At 53.8% G+C, this 21318-nt stretch overlaps 1 protein-coding gene across 1 annotated transcript in view; it reads left to right on the top strand.

The window, feature by feature from the left end:
• PREX1 (phosphatidylinositol-3,4,5-trisphosphate dependent Rac exchange factor 1) overlaps positions 1-20711 on the top strand; it is a 164721-nt gene extending 144010 nt beyond the window's left edge. Inside the window, exons 23-40 of the mRNA XM_037499984.2 lie at positions 235-396; positions 1066-1276; positions 1699-1975; positions 3901-4107; positions 5366-5454; positions 6767-6849; positions 7005-7095; positions 9097-9225; positions 10924-10965; positions 11901-12121; positions 12746-12845; positions 14620-14763; positions 14845-14959; positions 16347-16413; positions 17316-17485; positions 18001-18103; positions 18367-18434; positions 19277-20711. Coding sequence (XP_037355881.1) covers positions 235-396; positions 1066-1276; positions 1699-1975; positions 3901-4107; positions 5366-5454; positions 6767-6849; positions 7005-7095; positions 9097-9225; positions 10924-10965; positions 11901-12121; positions 12746-12845; positions 14620-14763; positions 14845-14959; positions 16347-16413; positions 17316-17485; positions 18001-18103; positions 18367-18434; positions 19277-19319 — 2322 coding nt within the window. The 3' untranslated portion in view covers positions 19320-20711. The remainder of the gene's footprint in view (positions 1-234; positions 397-1065; positions 1277-1698; positions 1976-3900; positions 4108-5365; positions 5455-6766; positions 6850-7004; positions 7096-9096; positions 9226-10923; positions 10966-11900; positions 12122-12745; positions 12846-14619; positions 14764-14844; positions 14960-16346; positions 16414-17315; positions 17486-18000; positions 18104-18366; positions 18435-19276) is intronic.
• The last annotated feature ends 607 nt before the right edge of the window (positions 20712-21318 follow it).

Raw genomic sequence — 21318 nt, 5'->3', positions numbered from 1 at the left:
GATTCCTGGTTTCCCAGAGTTAGGAACTCTGAATTCTAGTCCCTGCCCCACCACTTGGTAGCCATGGGACTTAGGAGAGTGACTTGTTATCCCTTTAGTCTCAGTTTGCTCATCTGTAATATGGGCCACTAATAGACCTGACCTCACAGGGGTATCAGTAGAGATACAGGAGCCACTGTGGATGAGCCTCCCTAGCACACAGCGAGTGATCAGTAGCTGTTAATGTTTTTGCAGATACTTGAGGCCTTTGCTGTCAACGACAGTGTCTTTGTGCAGAACTGTGGGCGGCTCATGGCGCTGAGCAACAACATCAAGACCATGTCCCACTACGAGTTCCGCACCACCTGTGACATCAAGCTGGAAAGCATTGGCCAGAGGATTGCCTGCTACCAGAAGGTGCCTGCCTGGCATGTTTTCAGTTGTCAGTGTCAAAACCCAACTTGGTTTAGCTTAAGCACATGGGAGAATATAATTGGTTTGTATTACAGAAGAGTCTAGAGGTAAACTTCAGGCATGGTTGTATCCAGGTGCTCAGACAGATAGCACACTATCACAGGATTGTGGCCTCTCTCCTCTTTTTGACTTTGCTTTCCTTTGTGTTGACTTCACTCTCAGATAGACCCTTGTATATGGCAACAAAGTAACCTCTAGTAGCTCTATTCTTAGTGACCTCAATAGAAAAGGAAGGACCTGGATGACAGCTCTTACTGGCTTGACTTGGTCCCTTGTCTAGCCCAGTGCCCATCACTGCAGAGATGGGGAGGCAGCCTTCCTGAATTTCATGCGCTGTGGGTCAGGAAGAGATGGTTCCTTAGGCGCAACTCAGGTGCAGATGAAATGGAGAAATGGAGGTGGTAGGTACCTGAAGGTCTGATTTCTCCAGGTCTTCTCTGAAACATGGATCCAGTGAGAGGCAGTGTAGGGGAATCTAGTTTTATGTTTGGAGCTACTGGCGTTTTATCCAGTTTTGGATTGTTGTTGTAGGTCAGGTTAAAGTGGGTATGGGGGTGGATCAGAATTCCCAGACCCCTAAACTGTGACCCCATATTCCCCCACCTTTCTCAGTTTGCAGCCCAGCTGAAGAGCAGGGTCAGCCCACCCTTCAAACAAGCTTCCCTGGAACCCCATCCACTGTGTGGCCTGGACTTCTGCCCCACCAATTGCCACATCAACCTCATGGAAGTATCCTACCCCAAGACCACTCCCTCGGTTGGCAGATCATTCAGCATCCGCTTCGGTCGCAAACCCTCCCTCATCGGCCTTGACCCAGAGCAAGGTACCTGAGTGTGTCCATTAGAAGTTATGCTTGGATCTCACACCGCAGATACTTAAACAGAATCATGCTTAGAAGTGGGCAGTCCAGGGCTAGAGTGGCAGCTCCGCAGTCATCAGGGATCTAGGCTTCTTTCTTTCTGCATCATTCTCTTGATATAGTTTCCATCTTGAAGATGCCTCATGGTATAGAATGACTGCTGGAGTACCAACCATCATGTCTACATTCCAGGCAGGACAAAGATCACAGTAGTTTAAAGCACCAAATCGAATCTTCTTGAAGTTATCTAGTGAATTAAAAGAGTACCTAGAAGAAAAACATCCTCATTCATTGAGATCCTTGAAATATGTGTGTATGTCTTTATCCTAAGGGCTTGTGGGTATGTGGGGCTGTTTCAGAGGGAGCTCTCTTTCCCTCCACTGTAGGCCACCTGAACCCCATGTCCTATACTCAACACTGCATCACCACCATGGCTGCCCCTTCATGGAAGTGCCTGCCTGCTGTGGATTGTGACGCCCTATGCCAGGGTTCCAACAACAGCAGCTCTGGGCCAGCCAATGGAGCCCTGGGCCAGGAGGACCGGGGCCTGAGCTTCCTACTCAAGCAGGAGGACCGTGAGATCCAGGATGCCTACCTGCAGCTCTTCACCAAACTGGACGTGGCCCTAAAGGAGATGAAGCAGTACGTCACCCAGATCAACAGGTGAGCCGCAGCCCCGGGGGGATGGGAAGTGAGGAGTCAGGATTGCTCAGCTCAGCGCTGTGGACATTTTGAGTAGACCAGTTCTTTGTCGTGGGGTGCTGATCGCACGATGGGCGTATCTCATTTTATCATGCTTTGCTCTATCATGAATCTCGGATACTATGTTTCTTACGTGCTATATGCTGTGGCTTCTCTGTATCAAGCCAGCCTGTCTGAGCCATTTCTGCAACAGAATGTGTTTACTTTGTGTCTCTACCACATTTTCAGTAGTGTAGTATTTTTAAATTACGATATATACTTTAGACATAGTGCTGCCATACACTTAAGAGTATACAGTGTAGTGTAAACATGACTTTCATATGAATGGGGAAGCCAGAAAATGTGTGTGACTCGCTTTATTGCTGCATCTGGACCTCACCCCCCACTATCTTGGAGGTGTGTCTGCATATTACAGACTGTTGAGTGGTATTCCTGGTCTCTCATTGCAGTTCTGACAACCGACAATGTCTTGAAACATTGCCAAATGCCCCCTGGGGACAGCATCTTCTCTGGTTGAGAAGCATTATCTAGTGAAATGATGGAGGAGACAGCTGCCATCAGTAGAGATGGAATTCCTCAGAGGAGGAGCTTGGGGGACATTTATGATCTTAGCGTTACAGAGGGAGAGGCAGCTGGACACGATGTCCCTATGGGTGCAGTGCACCAGGACGCACGGACACTACCTGCAAAGACTAGCCCTCCTTTGATCAAAGTATCAGGTCTTGTTGCTTGGGCTGTAGGATCTGGAAAATTGAGGATGGAGATGTGGCACCTGGGGGACATGCTGGCCAAACCCAGGGCATAGATTCTACATGAAAAGGCGGTGCAGGTGTGGGAAGGAAGATGGGGGGGCTGGGAGAGATCAAAGAGACTTAGGAGTTGAGGCTACCAGAGGTGAGGGTGGCTGAGGAATGGAGGGCCCATGGACTTTGGTAGAGGACTGTGGGTGCCTTGATGGTGGGCAAGGTGTGGTGACCTCTAAGTCATGTACAGTGGTGTAAACCAACGCTATGCCGATAAAAAAAAATAATACAATAGAAAGCCATAAACAGAGACTGAAGAGACAGCCCCAGCAGGTGCAGCATCTGGACCGGGTTAGTGTCCTCTTTCTAACACACCAGCTGTGCGAAGACATTTTTGAGACAGTCAAGGACATTTGAACATGGACTGGGTACTAGATGATATTAAGGAATTAGTTAATAATTAAGGAGTTAGTAATTTTATATATGGTTAGAGCAGTTGGGTTCTATTTAAAGCAGTGTTTCTTAGTCCTGGCACCATTGATGTTTGGGGCTGGATAATGCTGTGTTGGGGGCGGGGCATTCTGTTCATCTCCAGCGCCCCCCCACCAAATGACCCTCCTTCCATTGTGGCTGCTGAATATGTCTCTGGACATGGCTCTTCCAGTTGAGAACTACTATTAAAAAAAAAGTCCTTATGTATTAGAGACAGCCCATTGCCTGTTTTATTTTATTTTCAGTTTTATTGCAACATAGTCGTGCCCATTTGTTTACATATCATCTGTAGTACTTTCATGCCACAGCAGCAGGCCTAGTTGTTATGAGGGAGACTGTAAAGCTTATGATACGGAGAACACTTGCTCTCTGGACTTTACGAAGTTTCCCAATGCTGTTCTGTGTCCTTGAGCCTGTGTCACTTCGGTGGTGCAGTCAGCACCCTTCCTGTCTCCCGCCCCCTACAGGAGGGACAGTGTATGCGCCTCTGCAAGGCTGCTGGTGGGGATTTCAGGGAAGGGACACAAAGCATTTTGGCTTCTTCAGCTTAGAGTCAAAGCCGAGGTCCGAGGTCAGCGCCTTGCCCTGAATGTCCATGGAGGCCAGTGAAGCTGCCATCTTGCAAGTCCAGTTCCAACTCTGCTCTTGCAGGCTGCTGTCCACCATCACGGAGCCAACCTCAGGGGGGTCTTGTGATCCGCCTTCAGCCGAGGACGCCTCATCCTCCCCATTGGTCAGTGAGGAGAGCGAGATGGACAGGACTGACCACGGGGGTATCAAGAAGGTGTGCTTCAAGGTGTCCGAGGAAGATCAGGAGGACTCAGGCCACGACACCATGAGCTACCGCGACTCCTACAGGTGGGCTTGGTGGGGGTGGCTGGCGGGACCATGGCGGCCACTGACCACCAGGAGGTCAGGGCCAGTGGGGCATTTGCCAGGAAGCAGTGGGGTGAATCCCTGTTGCTAAGCCTCATGCTTCTGGGGGATTCTCTGAGCCCTTGAAAGCACACCCCAAGCCCTGCCAGCTCTTGTGCCCCGGGGCTGAGGCTTTGGGGCCTGCCCTCTTGTGGGTGCCACCCACCCACTCTGCTTCCTTTCCATGCTGCTCACACTGGCTGAACGTGGGCCAGGAAAGTCAGGGTCTGATGTGTGTAAAGCTCAGCATTTCTGCAACAAGCACTGGTTTTCCTGGATCCAAGGAGGAAGACCATGTTTACCCTTCCTAGCTCTGAGAGGATCTGAATTGTCTTTCTGCTTGTAGTTTTAGAGCAAGATCAGCAAAATCCCAATGAGTCTATTAATTAGACTGAAAACTCAGTATCCTGTAGTAAGCCGTACAGAGGTAAATAGAATTCCTCACACCAAGGAAAAGCAAGCACAGTGGCCTCCAGGGAAAGGTTGTGTAGCACTCGGCCATGTGGCTAAAGTGGCATTGTAGAGGGGGCACCTCAGGTCTTTGAGGAAAAAATCCAGAACTGAGTGAATCTGGTAAGAAAGACCTCTGTCCTGGCCCTCCAGCGACTCGCGGGATCTGTGGGCCGACGCTTCGGGCTTTCTTGGAGTCTTTGTTGTGGGTTCTCTGGTGAACTGGGCACTGTGTTCTTTGAGCCTTGTGCCTACCAATCCAGGATTTCTCCAAATATCTGGTTTTCTCATCCTTAAAATTTTGAGTCCTTAGATTTTTCCTTTAATTGTCAAAAAGGCAAAGCAAAGAATTTCAGGATTATGGTTTTTTGACTCCCTGTACCTTCTGGGCTCCCAAGCATTGTCCCGCCCCCCTGGGGTTCCAGCCAGGCTACGTGATAGCAGAGCCATGTGGTTGACTGTGGGGTGGGCAGTGTGTCCAGGGACAAGGCTGTGTGACAGGAGTGACTCCCGAGGGGAACTCATTCACTCTCCTATTTCTACGTACCTGTGCCTGGAAGGCTGCACTCCATCAGAGGCAGAAACCCACCAGGTCCACCTGCCTGTCCCTGGCTCTGCTGGTTGACCGAGGCTGGTTGTCCACCAGAGGACCTGGAGTTGTGTCTGGACCCCAGAATGCGGATTCTGGGCGCTGGGAGCAGAGCGTGAGAGCTGGAGGGTGACTCACCCCGTACTCTCTGCCCCTTTGCAGCGAGTGTAACAGTAACCGGGACTCGGTCCTTTCCTACACCAGCGTGAGAAGTAACAGCTCCTACCTGGGCAGCGACGAGATGGGGTCCGGTGAGTGCAAGGGCTTGTGCCCCGGGAGAGGGAGACCCCACCCTCTTTTCTTTTCTTCTTCTCTTATTCTGTGTCATCGTGTTTTCCCTCGCGTTGCAAGGCCTGGCGGTGCGTTTCCTTTCACTCCCTCCGTCAGCAAATACACGCTGAGCAGCTCACATGTGCAGGGAGCACTGCCGAGTGCCAGACGTGAGTCCTGGCTCATGGAGCTGATGCTGTCGTGGCTGTCAAGGGCACAGAACACGACACCTACATGATGTAGTTACAGTGTGATGAGCCTCTGACGTCACTACAACAGGGGACCTGGGGTAAAAACGACGGGTTAGGCTCAAATCCGAACAACACGGAAAAATTCAGCAGAAGTCCATGGAAATCATCCAGCTGTCCTACCCCCCCCACCAACCCCCAGAACTGATCATAACTGATACTTAGATCAGTGGTGACTCAGACTTTGTACAGATGGACACGCGGTGGATGGAGGGGCGTCTGGATGGACAGATAGACATGAATGATATTTCATAAATGAGGTCATACTGGACCTGCAGCTCTTACGGGCAGCCTGAAATTTGTTTTGTTTCTTATTTTAGCGTTGTTGATTTCAGCGTTAAAAAATTTGACTTTGCGACTAGGTCACTTCCACACGGTTCTTGATTCTAAAGGCACGAGCGGTGGGTGGTGACGAGCCTCCCTCCCCCCTCCCCCCAGCCCTGTTGTCACGCTCCTGCTGTCACTGCTGTCCTGTCTGCCCTTCGAGAGGGAGTCTGCACATAAAAATGTAATTTTAATTATGCTTTGATTTAACAGAAGAATAAAAGCTCAAGTAAAATCAAAGATAACGCTGAATGTTAGATAAATATTTCATCATATGAGATACTCAGCCACAAAAACTGTCCCTGGGGAGGTTTTGGGAAGGAGCTTACACGTGGCAGCTGATTTAAGTGAAACAGCTGGGGGATGAATCAGGCGACTTGGGCTCCTGCCCCTGCTCTCTGCTTCCGAGTCTCCTCACTGGCAGACGGGAAGGGATCGCAGGGGCTTGCGGTGGCGGAATGCTCGAGCGCCGGTTGCCTGTGCTGCAGAGGAAGAAACTAAGGCGCAGAGAGCTTAAGTGGCTTGCCCAGTGACACACAGCCAGGCCCCATGTCAGTTAGACTCCTCACCCCGGAGCGCTCCTTGCCTTCTTGGGAAGGAGGTTGGGGAGGTGTGAGAGGAGGCAGGAGTCTACGGCCCTGCCTCCCTGAGCGTGTCCCACCTCGTCTGCTCTCAGACTGAGGGGGGATTGGTGATGGCTGTGGCCTCGGCTTCCCTCTAGGAGATGAGCTGCCGTGTGACATGCGGATCCCGTCCGACAAGCAGGACAAGCTCCACGGCTGCCTGGAGCATCTCTTTAACCAGGTGGGCCCTCGCTCCACCTCTGGCTTTACTTTGGCCTCCTCCCGCTCTGGGGAGAACCTCTGAACCAGGCTCTGGGGCAGGGACTGGGGGTCACGGCTCCCTGTGACCTGGAGGGCAACAAGGATCCAGCTAACCCGGAGCTTCCTGCCATCCAGGTGGATTCCATCCACACGCTCCTCAAGGGGCCGGTCATGAGCAGGGCCTTCGAAGAGACCAAGCATTTCCCCATGGACCACAGCCTGCAAGGTGAGCAGAAACGCGTCCCCAGGTGCGGCTAGGCGCGACACCGGCGTGCAGCCAGGGCACCACGGCCTGATGGCAGGTGTGTGCTGGGTGGGGCGGGGCACCCTGGTGACACACGCAGCTTCACCCCTCTCCTTCCTGGTGGTAATGGGTCATCCAGAGTCAGCAAGTTCAACCCTCAAATCCAGTCAGTTTTGTACAGACAGTGAGCGGAGAACTGTGTGGTCATCCCTAAAGCACCGTGGAAACCAAGACCAAATTTATGACAGAGGCTGTGTGTCCCGTGAAGCCTGAAGCAGCTCTGCCCTGACCCCTCACGCCCCTGAGTGGGCCCCCGGGCCTTTCTGGGCCTCTCTCTTCCCGTTTGTAACATGAGGGAGACTGGAGCGCAGTTTGCCAAGATTCAGTCACCCACATTCCTCTTCATCATTTTAGCCACTTCACAGAATCTCCTTACAGCTTAAATTGTTTTTAACTGTATTCATTTGCTATCTGTATTATTATTATTGATGTAACTTGTTTGAAAAGGTCTCCTTAAAGTTTAATTCTGAAGGGAACATGTGAAACCCCCCATTTATAGAAAGCCTGTGTAACATGCAATAAGCGAACAGAAAGCCAGTAGGAACATAACCCAAAAAGTCATCCTACTGTGGCTACTGTTGCCCCCCAACACACCCCCCCCCACCGGGCTCTTTGTTCTTTTGTCATGAAAGAGATGAGTGAGTTAAACGGTGTTAAGGACTTACCCATATCACATCGAGATTTTCTTCTTCAATATCTGAGAAAAAAACGAATCAGCATCACTTAGTTCCTCACCCATCTTCCTCCCGTTCACCCATCTACCGACCTATCCATCCATCCGTCTGTCCACCTGTCCACCCACCCATCCAACCATTTATCCTTCCTTCTCACCACCTGTCCATGCATGCATCCACCCATCCACCCACCTGTCTACCCATCTATGCACACATGTATGCATGTGTACCTATCTACATACATGCATTCATCTACCACTCACTCTCGTCCACCCGTCTTCCTTCCTGCCATCCATCCATTTATCCAACCAACCCTCTGTCCAACCATTCACTCACCTGCCCTCCCATCCATGCATCTGCCTGCCTGCCCCATCCATCCATCCATCCATCCATCCATGCATCCATCCATCCATCCTCCAGTAAATAGTTTCAAGAACTAGCTTAAGCCAGTCTTATGCTGGGCCCCAGGGACCCTGAGATAAATCTGACACTGCCCTGACCTCAAGGGGCTCTCAGTTGGGTGTAGCACATGGGAAAAGAACGAAACAGCTGCTTCTAAGTGAGGGTAGGAAGTGATGAAGAGTTGGGCTCACCTAGCTCAGCTACCCCTCCCGCTATCCAGGGTCATCTCTCCAGGGATGGACTCAGAAAGCAGAAACTTAAAACCCAGAGGAACCAACACCACAAATGTGTCAGAAACCTGGGGTCTTACAGCAGGGAACCTAAGGGCCCGTGTGTGCCTTGCCTTTGAATGGTCCTGCTGGGGCCAGGTTCAAGTCCAATTCTGTCACTACCCACCTGTGTGACTTTAGGCAAGTCACGTTCCCACTCTGTGCCTGGGATTCTTCCTCAAGGTACAGGAAGGCTAGACTGGCTTGTAACTCGTGTGCCAGCTCGATTGGTTATAGCTATGAGGAGGCCAGTGCCTGAGATTCCTTCCTAGGTTACATTCCTGCTTTGGAGAAAAGAATGTGGTGATTGACTTGTGATGTCTGCACTGGATTGGTTGCGGCTGTGAGAAGTGAGTCCTCAGCAGGAAGGAGCGCTGAGATCAGTTACCAATGTCTGTCTTGGTACAATGAATCAGCAGCACACTTACCTGTACCAGGTGGTACCCAAGAGTCCTGCCAGCAACCTTGACCTAACATCATGAGCTTGGCATCTGGCGATGGGACCTAGGCCTTTGTCTACCATTCTCCAAAGCTACCACTGTCCCTCCCCTGGCCCTCATGTCATTTTCCTGCCCCAGAGTTCAAGCAGAAAGAAGAGTGCACAATCCGTGGCCGGAACTTGATCCAGATCAGCATCCAGGAGGACCCCTGGAACCTTCCCAACTCCATCAAGACCCTGGTGGACAACATCCAGAGATATGTGGAAGGTCAGTTTCACAAGAAAGGCTTCACGTGTGTGGGAGAGGGAGTGGCTCGTGGCCTCTCGGTGTCACTGTGTTTGGATCGGAACTGGTCTGTGCCACGTCCCTTTGCCCAGGGAGAGGGTGAGAGGAGCGGGCTCCTCTTTTTCCGCTGAGTGTCTTGTCCTGGGCAGGGCCCTGGACTGTACATACTTGACCAAGGAACTGCTGATTGGGGTGCCCGGTGCTTCCTGGCAGAGTGAGGAGGCTGAGGAGACTGAACTTGCTTCTTTCCCGTTTCTGAAATTGTGAATTTAGTTGCTTATTATCAAGCTGCACACTCCACCCTTAGGTCCACAGAGAGGTTTTGATGCTACAGCACTAAAAAATGGGCATTTTATGCCAGTGTTTAAATCTAAAATCTCACATAAAAATCTAGATTTCTGACTGCTTTTGAGCACTCAGAAGGCCTGGCAGTCACAGGTCTGGAGGTGACTGGTGGAGACTGCCTTCCCGTCCGCTCCTGCAGTCTGTTGTCTGCTTCATGGGTCTTACCCTGCCTGGCCCTGGGCAGCTTTGAGTCTGGACTCCTGGTTAGAAGGACCCGAGGCCGGGACATTGGACAGGGACAGAAGTAGGTGCGATGCCTCAGGCAGGCCCCCAAGAAGAGGAACTTTAACTTCTGAGGTTAAAGTCTGTGTGACCCTGAGCTCCCTGCTCTCCAGCACTTAACTGGTCAACTGGTCAGGAGCACAGTCTCCAGAGGCAGATGCTGGTGCCTGGACCCCCTGCCTGTCACTTATTGGCTGTGTCTTATTGGCAGCTTCCTAGACTTCCCTGTGCCTCAGTTTCTTCGTGTGTAACATGGGCTCATGGTGCTCCCTCCCTCACATGGGGTTGGGATGATTAAATGAATCAATGCAAACAAAGCACTTAGTTTACAGCACTAAGTACCTGGCATACAGTAGGTCCTCAGGAAGGATAGGGTGTTCTTACTCCCATGCCCAGCCCTGCATCTTCCGGCCTCTCCAGGACAGAGAGAGCTGTCACGCGACACTTGACAGCGTTTCTGTCACTGGTGGTTCCCAGCAGGCTGTGGATCAGCCTGGGTGCACAGGAGGGGGGTCATCTGCATCTGTGTAATTACCCTCGGGACGTTCGCAACACAAAGTTGCCCAGTGATGCACTTTTCATGCCGTGTCCCCCTGCTGGCAACACATGACTGTCTCAAAAGGCCAAATCCAGTAGCCTTTCAGATTTTTTCTAAGCCCCTTTGGGGACCAAGAGCCTCTTTTTGAAGGGAAGAGACCAGGATGTCAGCCCTGGCTCCAGAGGGTCTGAGCTTTGTCACGCTGTACGGGTCCCTGACAGCACAGGACGTGCACAGGGACCTGAGAAGGTGTGAGTGTTGGTGTGTCTGAGTATGCACACAAGTGTGTGTCCGTGTGTGCCTATGCACGTGTGCAAGGAAAGGGCTGGAGGGGCTGGTTTCAGTCTCTGTTGGTGGGTACATGTAAACAGACACAGCTAACAGTTGGGGTTCCATCCCCTGGAGATCTGGGAGTTTTTTATTCAACATTTAATCACAGCTCCTTCAGCCCAACTATGCGGGCCCAGCTGCGTGGGCTCCCTACCGAGGGGTCAGAGCACTTGGGCCACGGAGGGCCCCGCTCTGCTGCTGCCCTTGGCTCACCCTGCTTTCTCTCTCCTTCCTTCCCCCTCCAGATGGGAAGAACCAGCTGCTCTTGGCCCTGCTGAAATGCACAGGTGAGGGCTGTGATCCACATACACATGGGGGGCCATTCTGGCAGGGGTGCTCATGGCTGTACCCCAGGAAGATGAGGTTGCTCCCCTGTGGTCTCAGGGCTGCTTGGTGGGGGTGAAGCGACAGTGTGGCCACCAGCACCTTCAAGAATCACTTAGATCTCTCTCACTCCTCTTGTGTTGAGGGGACGAGCCTCGTCCCTGGAGCCAGGAGCCCCGTGTCTTGCCACCTCCCAAGCCTGAACGGATCTTGACAAGCACACGGGACAGAGGATAGAGGACCAGGAACAGTCCCCTCTTTGCCAGCAGAGTGCCGGCCCCAGCTTGGGGCTCCTGCACAACACCAGTGGGGGACAGGAAGGGTGGATGGTGGGCCAGGGGACGCTGGAGCTGCTCTCTGTCCCTCCCTTTCCCCAGAAAGTCTCAGCCAGGGAGCAGCTAGAATAGGATCGAGGTCATCAGTGGCCACGAAAAACCAGTAGGCAAAGGCCAGTCACCCCAAGTCACCCCTTCCAGAAGATTGGAAGCCTGGATGACCAATTGCCTGGAAGTGGCCAGTTGTGCAAACTGTCATGAGCAGGGACCAGAACGGGGTTGGGGGAAGGCAGGGAGATTTGCTTCCCCAAAATAGAGAAAATGGTCAGCTGCATTTCTTAAAACATGGAGCTTGGCAGAAATAGGCGTCCAGGCAATCAGGGGAAAGCCCCAGGGAAGTCACATTTTTTTTTTTTTTTAAAATAGGCACAAGGGTCATTGAGAGAATTGAGGTTTATTGTAGCAAATTGTCTTCCTTTTGGAAATTCGGTTTTGTGGAGTTGGCTGTCAGGGGCTAGCATGCCGGGAGCCCCAGATGGGTGGTCTGCTGGGGTTGGCTCTGGGCCCGGGCCCTGCCTTCTGCCCGGGACCGCGCACCCGGTGACCCCCGCCCTCTGCCCCAGACACGGAGCTGCAGCTGCGGAGGGACGCCATCTTCTGCCAGGCGCTGGTGGCCGCTGTGTGCACCTTCTCCGAGCAGCTCCTGGCGGCCCTCAGCTACCGCTACAACAACAACGGCGAGTACGAGGAGAGCAGCCGGGACGCCAGCCGCAAGTGGCTGGAGCAGGTGGCGGCCACGGGCGTCCTCCTGCACTGCCAGTCGCTGCTGTCCCCCGCTGCTGTGGTGAGTGAGGGGGTAAGGTGGGGAGCTCCTTGCTTTGTCCCTGAGTGCTCTGTCCATCCACTGTCTGGGGTCAGAACCGGGTAGCCCTGGGGAGGCAGAGGCAACACCTCAGCATTTGGGGAGCTTTTCAACAGAGCTGACGTCCCCGAGATGCAGCTTGCAGTGGCATTTGCTCTGTGCTGTTTCTTCCTCCATCCACGCTGTGTGCCCAGGCCAGACTGCCCACATCTCTGCAGCCCTGGGCCTCCTAGACCTTGTCCCAGGCTGGTCTGGAAGCAAAGTCTGCTGGCCCACGGGAGAAGCATGGCCTTGCTGCGCCCCCTGCTGGCTGATGTTGCCCGCAGGTGCCAGCTGGGTAAAGTCGAGCCAACATGGGGATCAAAAGGATTTATGGGGTTGGTTAGGTTGATATGATGAAGTTAGATTGGTGGGGTGGTCCAGGCAGGAGGACCATCCAGCACATTAGACCATAGATATGTCCGACTCTGAGAGATACAAGACGAGCCCAGAGCAAACACAGTTCCACTCACTGCCTGGAGTGCCCAGCTTGGGACTAGCGTTTTGGAGTGAAACCCTGGGGCAGAGCTGGTATCTGAGAGTCCTCCACCCTGTCCTCCCCTGCAGAAGGAGGAGCGCACCATGCTGGAGGACATCTCGGCGACCCTGTCGGAGCTGGACAATGTCACCTTCTCCTTTAAGCAGCTGGATGAGAACTGCGTGGCCAGTGAGTGATTCCTCTCCCCCACTGTGAGATTTGGGGGTTCTAGGGTGGGGGGGGATGCTCTGGGACCTTCCTGTCTTTCGCCCTGTCACCAGGCCAACTGCTCATGCTCCAATGTGAGCCTCAAAGCTGAACCTTAGGGCTCCCATAGATAAAGAAATGTTTCTTCTTATACAAGCCAGCCACCCCACAACTCACTAAGGGAGCCACAGCCAGCGCCCAGCTCCTCCTGACTTCCACGCTAGAAACGTCCTTCTCTTTAGTGAAGACTCGTTATAATTTCCTTAGGGCTGATAGCATAATTAAGCTCCTTCCTTCCTCCTTCCACCCACCTTCCACCTGCCCACACTCTCATCCATCTGTCCTTCCGGCCATCGACCCACCACCCATCTACTCATCCATTCACCCACCTGCCCATACCCACCCTCCCACCCACTCATCCTTCCACCTGCTGCACCCACCCGCCCACCCACCCAACCATTGACCCATCCGTCCTTTCATGCTCCCACCCATCCAGCCAGCCACCCACACATTAGCATTTATGGGCCTGCAGCCTGTATCAGGCATAGTTTTAGGCTCTGTGCTGCAGTGGAAAGAAATATGGCCAAGGTTCCTGCCCTCTTGGAGCTTACTGTCTAGCCCAGTGGGTCTCAGCCCTGATTGCACTGGGATCATCCAAGGAACTTTTCAAAGATACTGATGCTCCAGTCCTAGTCTTGAGCCTAGGTGATTCAAATTGAGTTTGTGGGGGTGGATCCTGGGCCCTGGGATTCTAGAAAGGCTTTCCAGGAGACTTGGATATACAGCCAGGACAGAACCACAGGGCTTGTTCTAGAAATGGTTCTCTGAGTGTGATCCCTGGACCAGCAGCACCTGGGAGCTTGCTAGGAAGGTAAATTCCCAGGCTTCCAACTCCCTGAATCCACAGCTCTGGCGGTGGACCCAGAGATCTGTGTTCACAGGCCCTCCAGGTGATTCTGAAGCAGACTGGTTTGAGAACCACTGCTCTGGGTCACTGTTACTCAGTGTGCTTTTATCATCATCCCCAGAGGAGCCTTTTCATATTTTTTTTTCCTAATTGCTACACCCGCATCACCAGTATATGATGTTTTCATGCTGTTTGTATATCTGTGCTTTATACATAAGAAGAGTAAGATTTTTTGCCCCCCTCCCCACCCCCAAGAACCAATTTTTTTAACCTCATTGGGAGTGTATTATCTTCTTCAGGATGTGTAGATTAGAGTTAGATGGACAAAGACATTTGTTTCTGGTACAAGTTGGAACTGGTTAGCAGTGACTGTCAAGCTGAGCTGGGCTCAGGAGGAATTGCTGATTGACTAGTGATGTCTGCCAGGGTACAGGATGATTATGAATGCCACGATCTTGCCAACCCTGCCATAGCTCTTCCTTGTGGGTGTGAGTAAGATGCAGGGGCAGCTGAGGCCAGATAGAGGCCCTGGGCTACCGGGGAGGGCTGTGGGAACACCGGTGAGGCTCTAAGACAAACACTGGTCCTGCCCCAGCTGAGCAGAATCAATGCGTAAGAATTAAACAGTGGACACTTGAACTGTTGAAGGAGCCAGAAAGGGAGGTGAGAGCCTGCTCTCCCGAGTGTGGGAGGATGGGGTGACTGGGGTTCCCCTAGAAGGCAGAGAGCAAGGAGGTCTGCAGCTGTCTTCTAGGGTGGGCAGATGCCAGCCCGCAGGTCTGAAGCAGCTCTCGAGAAGAGGGGGAGTGCCTCAGTGGTGAGTGCCTCACCCCACATGTCCCCCCACAGACACCAACGTCTTCTATCACATTGAGGGCAGCCGGCAGGCACTGAAGGTCGTCTTCTACCTCGACAGCTACCACTTCTCCAAGCTGCCCTCACGCCTGGAGGGCGGGGCCAGCCTGAGGCTGCACACTGTGCTCTTCACCAAAGGTGAGTTTCGGGGTGCTGGGACAGCCAGGGTGCCGAACACAGCGGGGTCCAACCACCTTCCTCCCTTTCCTTCCTTCACAGCTCTGGAGAACATGGAGGGGCCACCTCCTCCAGGCAGCCAGGTGGCAGAAGATTTGCAGCAGGAGATCAACACCCAGTCCCTGGAGAAGGTTCAGCAGTATTACCGCAAGCTCAGGTAGCTGCCTGGGTGCCACATGGGGGAGAGGAGTCCGCACGGCACCCGAGGGTGTGGGCATTAGCAAGTAAGGCGCCAGGCAGGCCCCCTGTGTGGGAGTGGGCCAAATGCCCCCCTCTTGCCCACCTACTATGTGCCAGGCCATCAGCCTCCAGGAGCTCACCAGAGTCTCACAGCAGTCGGGGTCACCTTTCTAATGCACTTTGCAGATGTGGGGACAGGTTGGAGAGCAAGCCCAGCTACCAGGTCACATGGCTGGACAGTGGCTGGGCTGGGGTTTGAATCAGGTCTGTTTACATCCAACAAAGAGGAGCTGCTCACTCCAAGTGGGGTGGAAGGTGGAATAGAGACCCTGTGGTTCTTGAGCCTGTGAGGAAGGGGTGTGGCTCCTGCGCAGAGGGGAACCTCAGAGAGATGTGGAGAGCAGGGACTGAATCCATGAGGCAGAACTTCAGCCCAGGGAAGCAGCTTCCTTGCTCCTTCCTATCATCCTTGCTCCTTCCTACCTTGGACCTTATTGTCTCCAGATGCCTTGTGATAAAAGTATGCTGAGAACTAGGAGACAGACGAGCGTTTGTGTAAAGCCTTCACCGTATTGGGGCCCAGCCTTACCATTTGGAATTGGGAGCGTGATGGTTCCATTCATTTCTTCAGGAAAAACATTGGTTATTTTATTAAAACTGGCATCTCTTTGGATTGATAGGCACCACCCATCTGGCCTGTTTGTTGAATATTTTAAATATTGCTTGCGAGGTTCCTTCATCCCTTCCCTTCATGCACCATGTTAATCTAGACTTCCGTGGGCCACACTCTGCTCTGGGTCCTTGCTTGGGCTTCAGCAGTGCCCAGATGAAAGCCTTTCTTCATGGAACATATTCTAGAGCAGGGCTGGCTGGCCCACGCCCTGGTTTGTCAATAAAGCTTTATTAGCACACAGCCATGTTTATTTGTGTGCATGTTGTCCGTGGCTGCTTTTGCACTCCACCAGCAGAGCTGAATGCAGTTTTAGTAGATATTGTCAGATCTGCACAGCCTGAATAGAAAAAGCCTGCTGCTCCTGTTCTAGATGGGGAGGTAAACCCGAAGCCAGTAAATAGAGCGGTGTAAGGTGTCAGTGGGGAGAAGAATCTGCAAGGAGCGAGGCAGGGTGTCTGGGGTGGGGTGGGATGAGACCGTTGGGTGCTATTTCAGAGGACAACAGGTACAGGTGGATTCGAGGGGTGTTTCCTACGACTACTGGAGGAAGTGGAGCTGTGTGCTGCTGTGTGGGGCTCTCAGCAGTTTAATTCTGCCCAGGGGAAGTGAAAGGGAGCATTGGCTGCCCCGGACAGGGATTAGAAGGACAGCAGGGTAGTGGCCCCGCCCTCACCCTATCTTTCCCTCTCAGGGCATTTTACCTGGAACGGTCTAACCTGCCCACGGATGCCAGCACTACAGCGGTGAAGATAGATCAGGTGTGTCCACCTTCCCCCCTCGCTGTGGAGCAAGCACAGGGCTGGAGGTCCCGGTCAAGACTCAGTGGAGCAGGTTCAGGTGGCCTTCATACCAGAATCTGCTGGAGAAGCCCCTGAGGCCTCTGTGGTTCCTCCTCCAGGAAGTCTCCTAGGATCACTCCCTCCCCATTCTGGGAATTCCAGCGGCTTCTCCGCACCTTGGCATTTCTTAGATGGTGACCTCCACCGGCACCGCTCTCTCTGCCTCCCAGCCTCACTGGGTCACAGCAGCATTGTGCTGAGGCCTGAGCCAGGCAGGTCAAGGTAGTGAGTTCCAAGTCCCACGCCTGCTGCACAACAGTGTTCTTTTATTTCAAATTGGTTGCCAATATTGAAAAATGAAGACTTCCCATAAAATAGAGGTTTTGAGATTTTCTTGAGGAGATCTGGCTGTCTGATGCCCACATTCCCTTGTGCCTACTGTCACATGCTGGGTTGAGGCAGGCCTTGGATTTGACCACGGTTCTAGGGTACTGACCTTGGGGTTCTGGGGTGAGGTGAGTGGCCACTGTGAACCTTCATGTGTGATGGAGGGACCCTGGGGCGTGAGAAGGCTGTTCCTGGGGTGGCCCTCAAGCTGGTCATGAGGGTCAGAAGACAAGGCACCCCTGAGCCTAGGCAGGTGGGCGGGTGTAGAGAATTACACTGCAAGGATAGGTCTGAAATAGGTCGGGAACACTGCTGTCCACCAGCAGGCAGGGGGAGCCACAGGTGGTCCTTGAGCAGGGATCATGGAAGGTTCCTTGGACTGTAAGCCCCTCCCCCTGGTGAGGTGAGTGGGAGGAGAGGATGGTTGCAGTCAGGGGGCTGGACCAGAGGGAGACGGGGGGCCTCCTTTGACTGCCGGGTTCTGTGCCTCTCAGCTGATCCGCCCCATCAACGCCCTGGACGAGCTCTGCCGCCTCATGAAGTCCTTCGTCCACCCCAAGCCTGGCAGCAGCGGCCTGGGCGCTGGCCTCATCCCCATCTCCTCCGAGCTCTGCTACCGCCTGGGCGCCTGCCAGATCGCCATGTGCGGCACGGGCATGCAGAGGTGGGTGCCGGACCCCTGCCAGGGGGTCAGCTTGGGGGCCCCGGGAGGGCCAGCTGTGTGTCCTGGTGCTGGCCCCACCTGTTGAGCACAGACAAGGCCTTGCCATGCTCCAGACCTCAGTTCGTCCATCTGTGAAGTGGCGGCGGGAGCGGGCAGACCCGGGAGTGCTGTGGGACCGGCTGGGGCCCCAGCTCTGAGGTCCCGGTGAATGGCCATCTGTGCGGCCTGGTTCTATTGGACATGAAGGATGATGATCGCTCATCTTTTGGGGGCAGACCTGACCTCCATGCCTGGTGGACACTTTCCGCCTTTTGTCCCCACCACACATCCCAGTTCTCTGCTCTGGCAGGAGCTCACCTGGGTGTAGGACCCGAGGCCTAGGGCCTGCTGGGCCATGATGGTCTGGGTGGTAATGGTGGGTTCTGGATCATGTAGTGTCTTGGAGACCATTTGGGGGCCAGGGGCCCCCCAAAACTCCTCCCCTGCCTCACCACCCTCCCCCATCCCTCCGGCAGGAGCACCCTGAGCGTCTCCCTGGAGCAGGCAGCCGTGTTGGCGAGGAGCCATGGTCTGCTGCCCAAATGCATCATGCAGGCCACCGACATCATGCGGAAGCAGGTGAGGGCGCCGTCTGCAGGGCCGCCAGGTGTCGGCGCCCAGGCCTGGGCATCGTGGGCTGAGGCATGTGTGCTCCCCCTGGGTGGGCCTGTGGGGGATGGGGAGAAAGAGGGTCCGTTGGCCCCAGATTTGGACTTTCTCCCTCAGTGGAGGGGTCTAGATTTCAGCTTCTGGGGCCTCCCATCCCCCCAATCCCATTCCACCCCCAGGCGCCCTGATCTCTGTGCAGAGGCAGCCCTGGGTCTCACAGTTGTTCCTTCCAGGGTCCCAGGGTGGAGATTCTGGCCAAAAACCTCAGAGTTAAGGATCAGATGCCCCAGGGCGCACCTCGGTGAGTGTCTGTCTCTCCCTCTCTCCTTCCCCTTCCTCTTGTCCAGTCCTAGAAGGCCAGGGCCCTGGCTTGGCACCAATTCCCCCTGCTCAAGCCAGGTGGACCCCCCTGGCGTTCACTTCTCATTTGGGAGACCTTCCTTTGGGGAGCGGCAAGTATAACTCAGTCTGTTACTTCCCGGGAGACCCATCCTCGCTCTGCTTCCTGTTCTCAGACCAATGCACAGCAGCTCCTATGTCTCCCTCTCCACCCAAGCCCTCAGGCCTATCTTCTCCCTCCATCCACCCTTGAAATGGTTTGACTCACAAGTAGTTGCAGAAGCACTTCAGCGTTTCCCCGGCGCAGTGTCTGACGGAACTGCGGACTCAGGCGTGGCCTTGGTGTCTGGCTGGTGGCACCTACAGGCCACGTTTGAGTCTTACCTTTTTCTACCCCTGCTCTCTTAGCCTCATTTCTTTTCAGTACTTTTACTCCGGGCACTTTCCCAAACTCTTGACCCCAATGTCTCCTTTAAGAAAAGCAAAGCCGTTCTCTGCGGGCTGCAGACTAAGTGAAAACTCCAGGGCCAAACGCTGTGTCTGGGTCACCATCATTAACGTGGAGAACACACACACTCTCCACGTGTCTAACACACAAACACACCAGCACATCCATATTTGTGGACACCTGGCCGGTCTGGATGGGGCAGATGCTGCCCCTGAGGGGACCCAGGGTGGCGGGGGGGACATGGAGGCTACTGAGTATTACTCACTTGGCCTCATTACATGTTCATGTAAGGTTGGAACTAGTAATCTCCCCAGCCTGCCCGGCCATCCCTCATCCTCTCTGCCTCCGCCCATTAGGCTCTACCGCCTCTGCCAGCCACCTGTGGACGGAGACCTCTGACCACCAGCTTTTTGGTGCTCGGCTGCATCCTCGGAACTGGGATTTGGGAGGACGCGAGGACCACACCAGCCTTCTCCAGAGCTGGCCCAGGCCTCTGCTCCCGCCTGCTCGGGATGAGTCTGACCTGCGCCTCCTTCTGAGGACAAGCGGTGCCCCCACCCTTGGACCAGCTGCTGATCAGCCGAGACTGACATGTTCGCCACACTTCTGTCAGAAGCCCAAAGGGTGTTGGGGACCCACAGAGCTGATGGGTGCAGCAGGTCCCAGGGACACAGGGGAGAAGTCCTGGGCTCTGCTGATGGAGGCCCGTAGGCCCAGCTGCCCAGGGATGGCTCAACTGCACTTTGAAGCCCTGGTTTCCTCCTCAGTCCACATTCCAGGCGACCACACGTCTCTTCCTCTGCCAGCTTCCAGACTCACCCCTAACCTTGTACTAACCTGCTCGGTGAACTCGGTAAAGCCAGGCCTCTGTCAGGAAGGGCAGAGGGACAGGGCTCACCCCCGTCTCCGCGAGGACACTTGACGCCACAGCAGCTTCCAACACCGCCATTGGAACCCGGTGTTGACCCTGGGCTCGAGATTTGCTCCGATTTTATTTATATGTGTGAACTCTCTGGTTTATTTTGGGATTTTATGTTGTTGGCATTGTTGACATTTTTGGGGGGGCCTGTGTGATTATATATTTGACATTTTAAATTTCAAAGAAAGGTATATTGTCTAACAGGGGACCAATATAAAGCAGTAGTGACACCTTTTCCCAGTACTACTAAAAAAAACTAAATTATTGAAAATTTTTTAAATGTCAATATTTCATCTTTTTTTAACATTAGCTCAGAGTGTCACAGGTATGACTACCACATCTTCTGCCACCCTCAGTTCTCTGGGAGTTGGTCAGTATTAGATGAATTTGCTCTTTTCAAAGACCTGGGTGCAGGGGTTAGAGGTGGTCGGGTTTGGACCACCCACCCGAGCTGCTGTCTCAGCAGGTGTCTGTCTCACAGGTAGGGGTGAGGCTGGGAGACACTGAGCAGGAGCTTCTGTAATTATTTTGGTGTTAGCTCAGCGCGGGGCATTCAGGACTTCTCAGCCAGCCGGAGAGACAGGAAGCCACCACCCTGGCCACCTTCTGGTTTTCTGCTGCCCCTGAGGCTTCAAGCCCCACCTGCATCTTGGCCACCTTCCTCCTCCTGCCCCTCCATGCACCGGGTGGCAGGAGGCGGGCTTGTCCCTGGACACAGGTGATGTGCATATAAAAGGGAACTGGCTTCCGCTGGTGGTGAGAACGGAGCACGGACCTGAGGACCAGGGAGGTCCACAGGTTTACTTTAAAATGTACAGATTCTTCTCATTAAGGTCATGATAGAGTTTTTTTATTATTAAAAGTCAGTTTATAATACAAAGATCCTGAGTCGTGGTGGGTTCCTTTGGGGTTGACCCTGGTGGTTGGCGCCGCGGCGTGAGCATAATGGCCGGTGAACTGGAGCTTTGAGGATCGCCCAGTGGAGGCTTCTGGTTTCTAGTCAGGGGTGAAACCACTCTGAGCTCTGAGTGGGCACAGGACGGTCTTCCCTTGCAGGAGGGATGGTGAGGCCTCCTGAGATCACGTGGGGGTCTGCACTCGGGTGCACCATGAAAAGGGTGGCCTCACTGCCTTGACCTTGATTTTGGATTCTATTAGTACTGCCCATTTGACCCCCATGTCGGAAAGATGTACCCTTGGCATTCCCCACCCTGCCCTGGGTGTCAAGTCAGGGTTTGGGGTCTTAGCTGTGCTCAGGGGTTCGTGATGGACTCAAGGACCTTCTCTGAGCCTGTCTTCCGCCCCTACTTGCCCTGCAGGGCCCCTTGGAGCTGGGATTTGGGTTGGAGACTTAAAAACGTGTGACACAGGTTGGGCTGGCTCAGAACCCAAGTTGGCTGCACACGGACCAATCCAAGCAGACGCCGGTGCAACGCCTGTCCCTGTCTAGTTCGTAGGCCACGAGCGGGTTCCCCCCTG

Source organism: Talpa occidentalis, unplaced genomic scaffold (genome assembly GCF_014898055.3).
Source record: "Talpa occidentalis isolate TD23 unplaced genomic scaffold, MPIMG_talOcc4v2.1 talOcc4.10, whole genome shotgun sequence".
NCBI lineage: Eukaryota > Metazoa > Chordata > Mammalia > Eulipotyphla > Talpidae > Talpa > Talpa occidentalis.
This window is presented reverse-complemented; position numbering and strand designations above follow the sequence as displayed.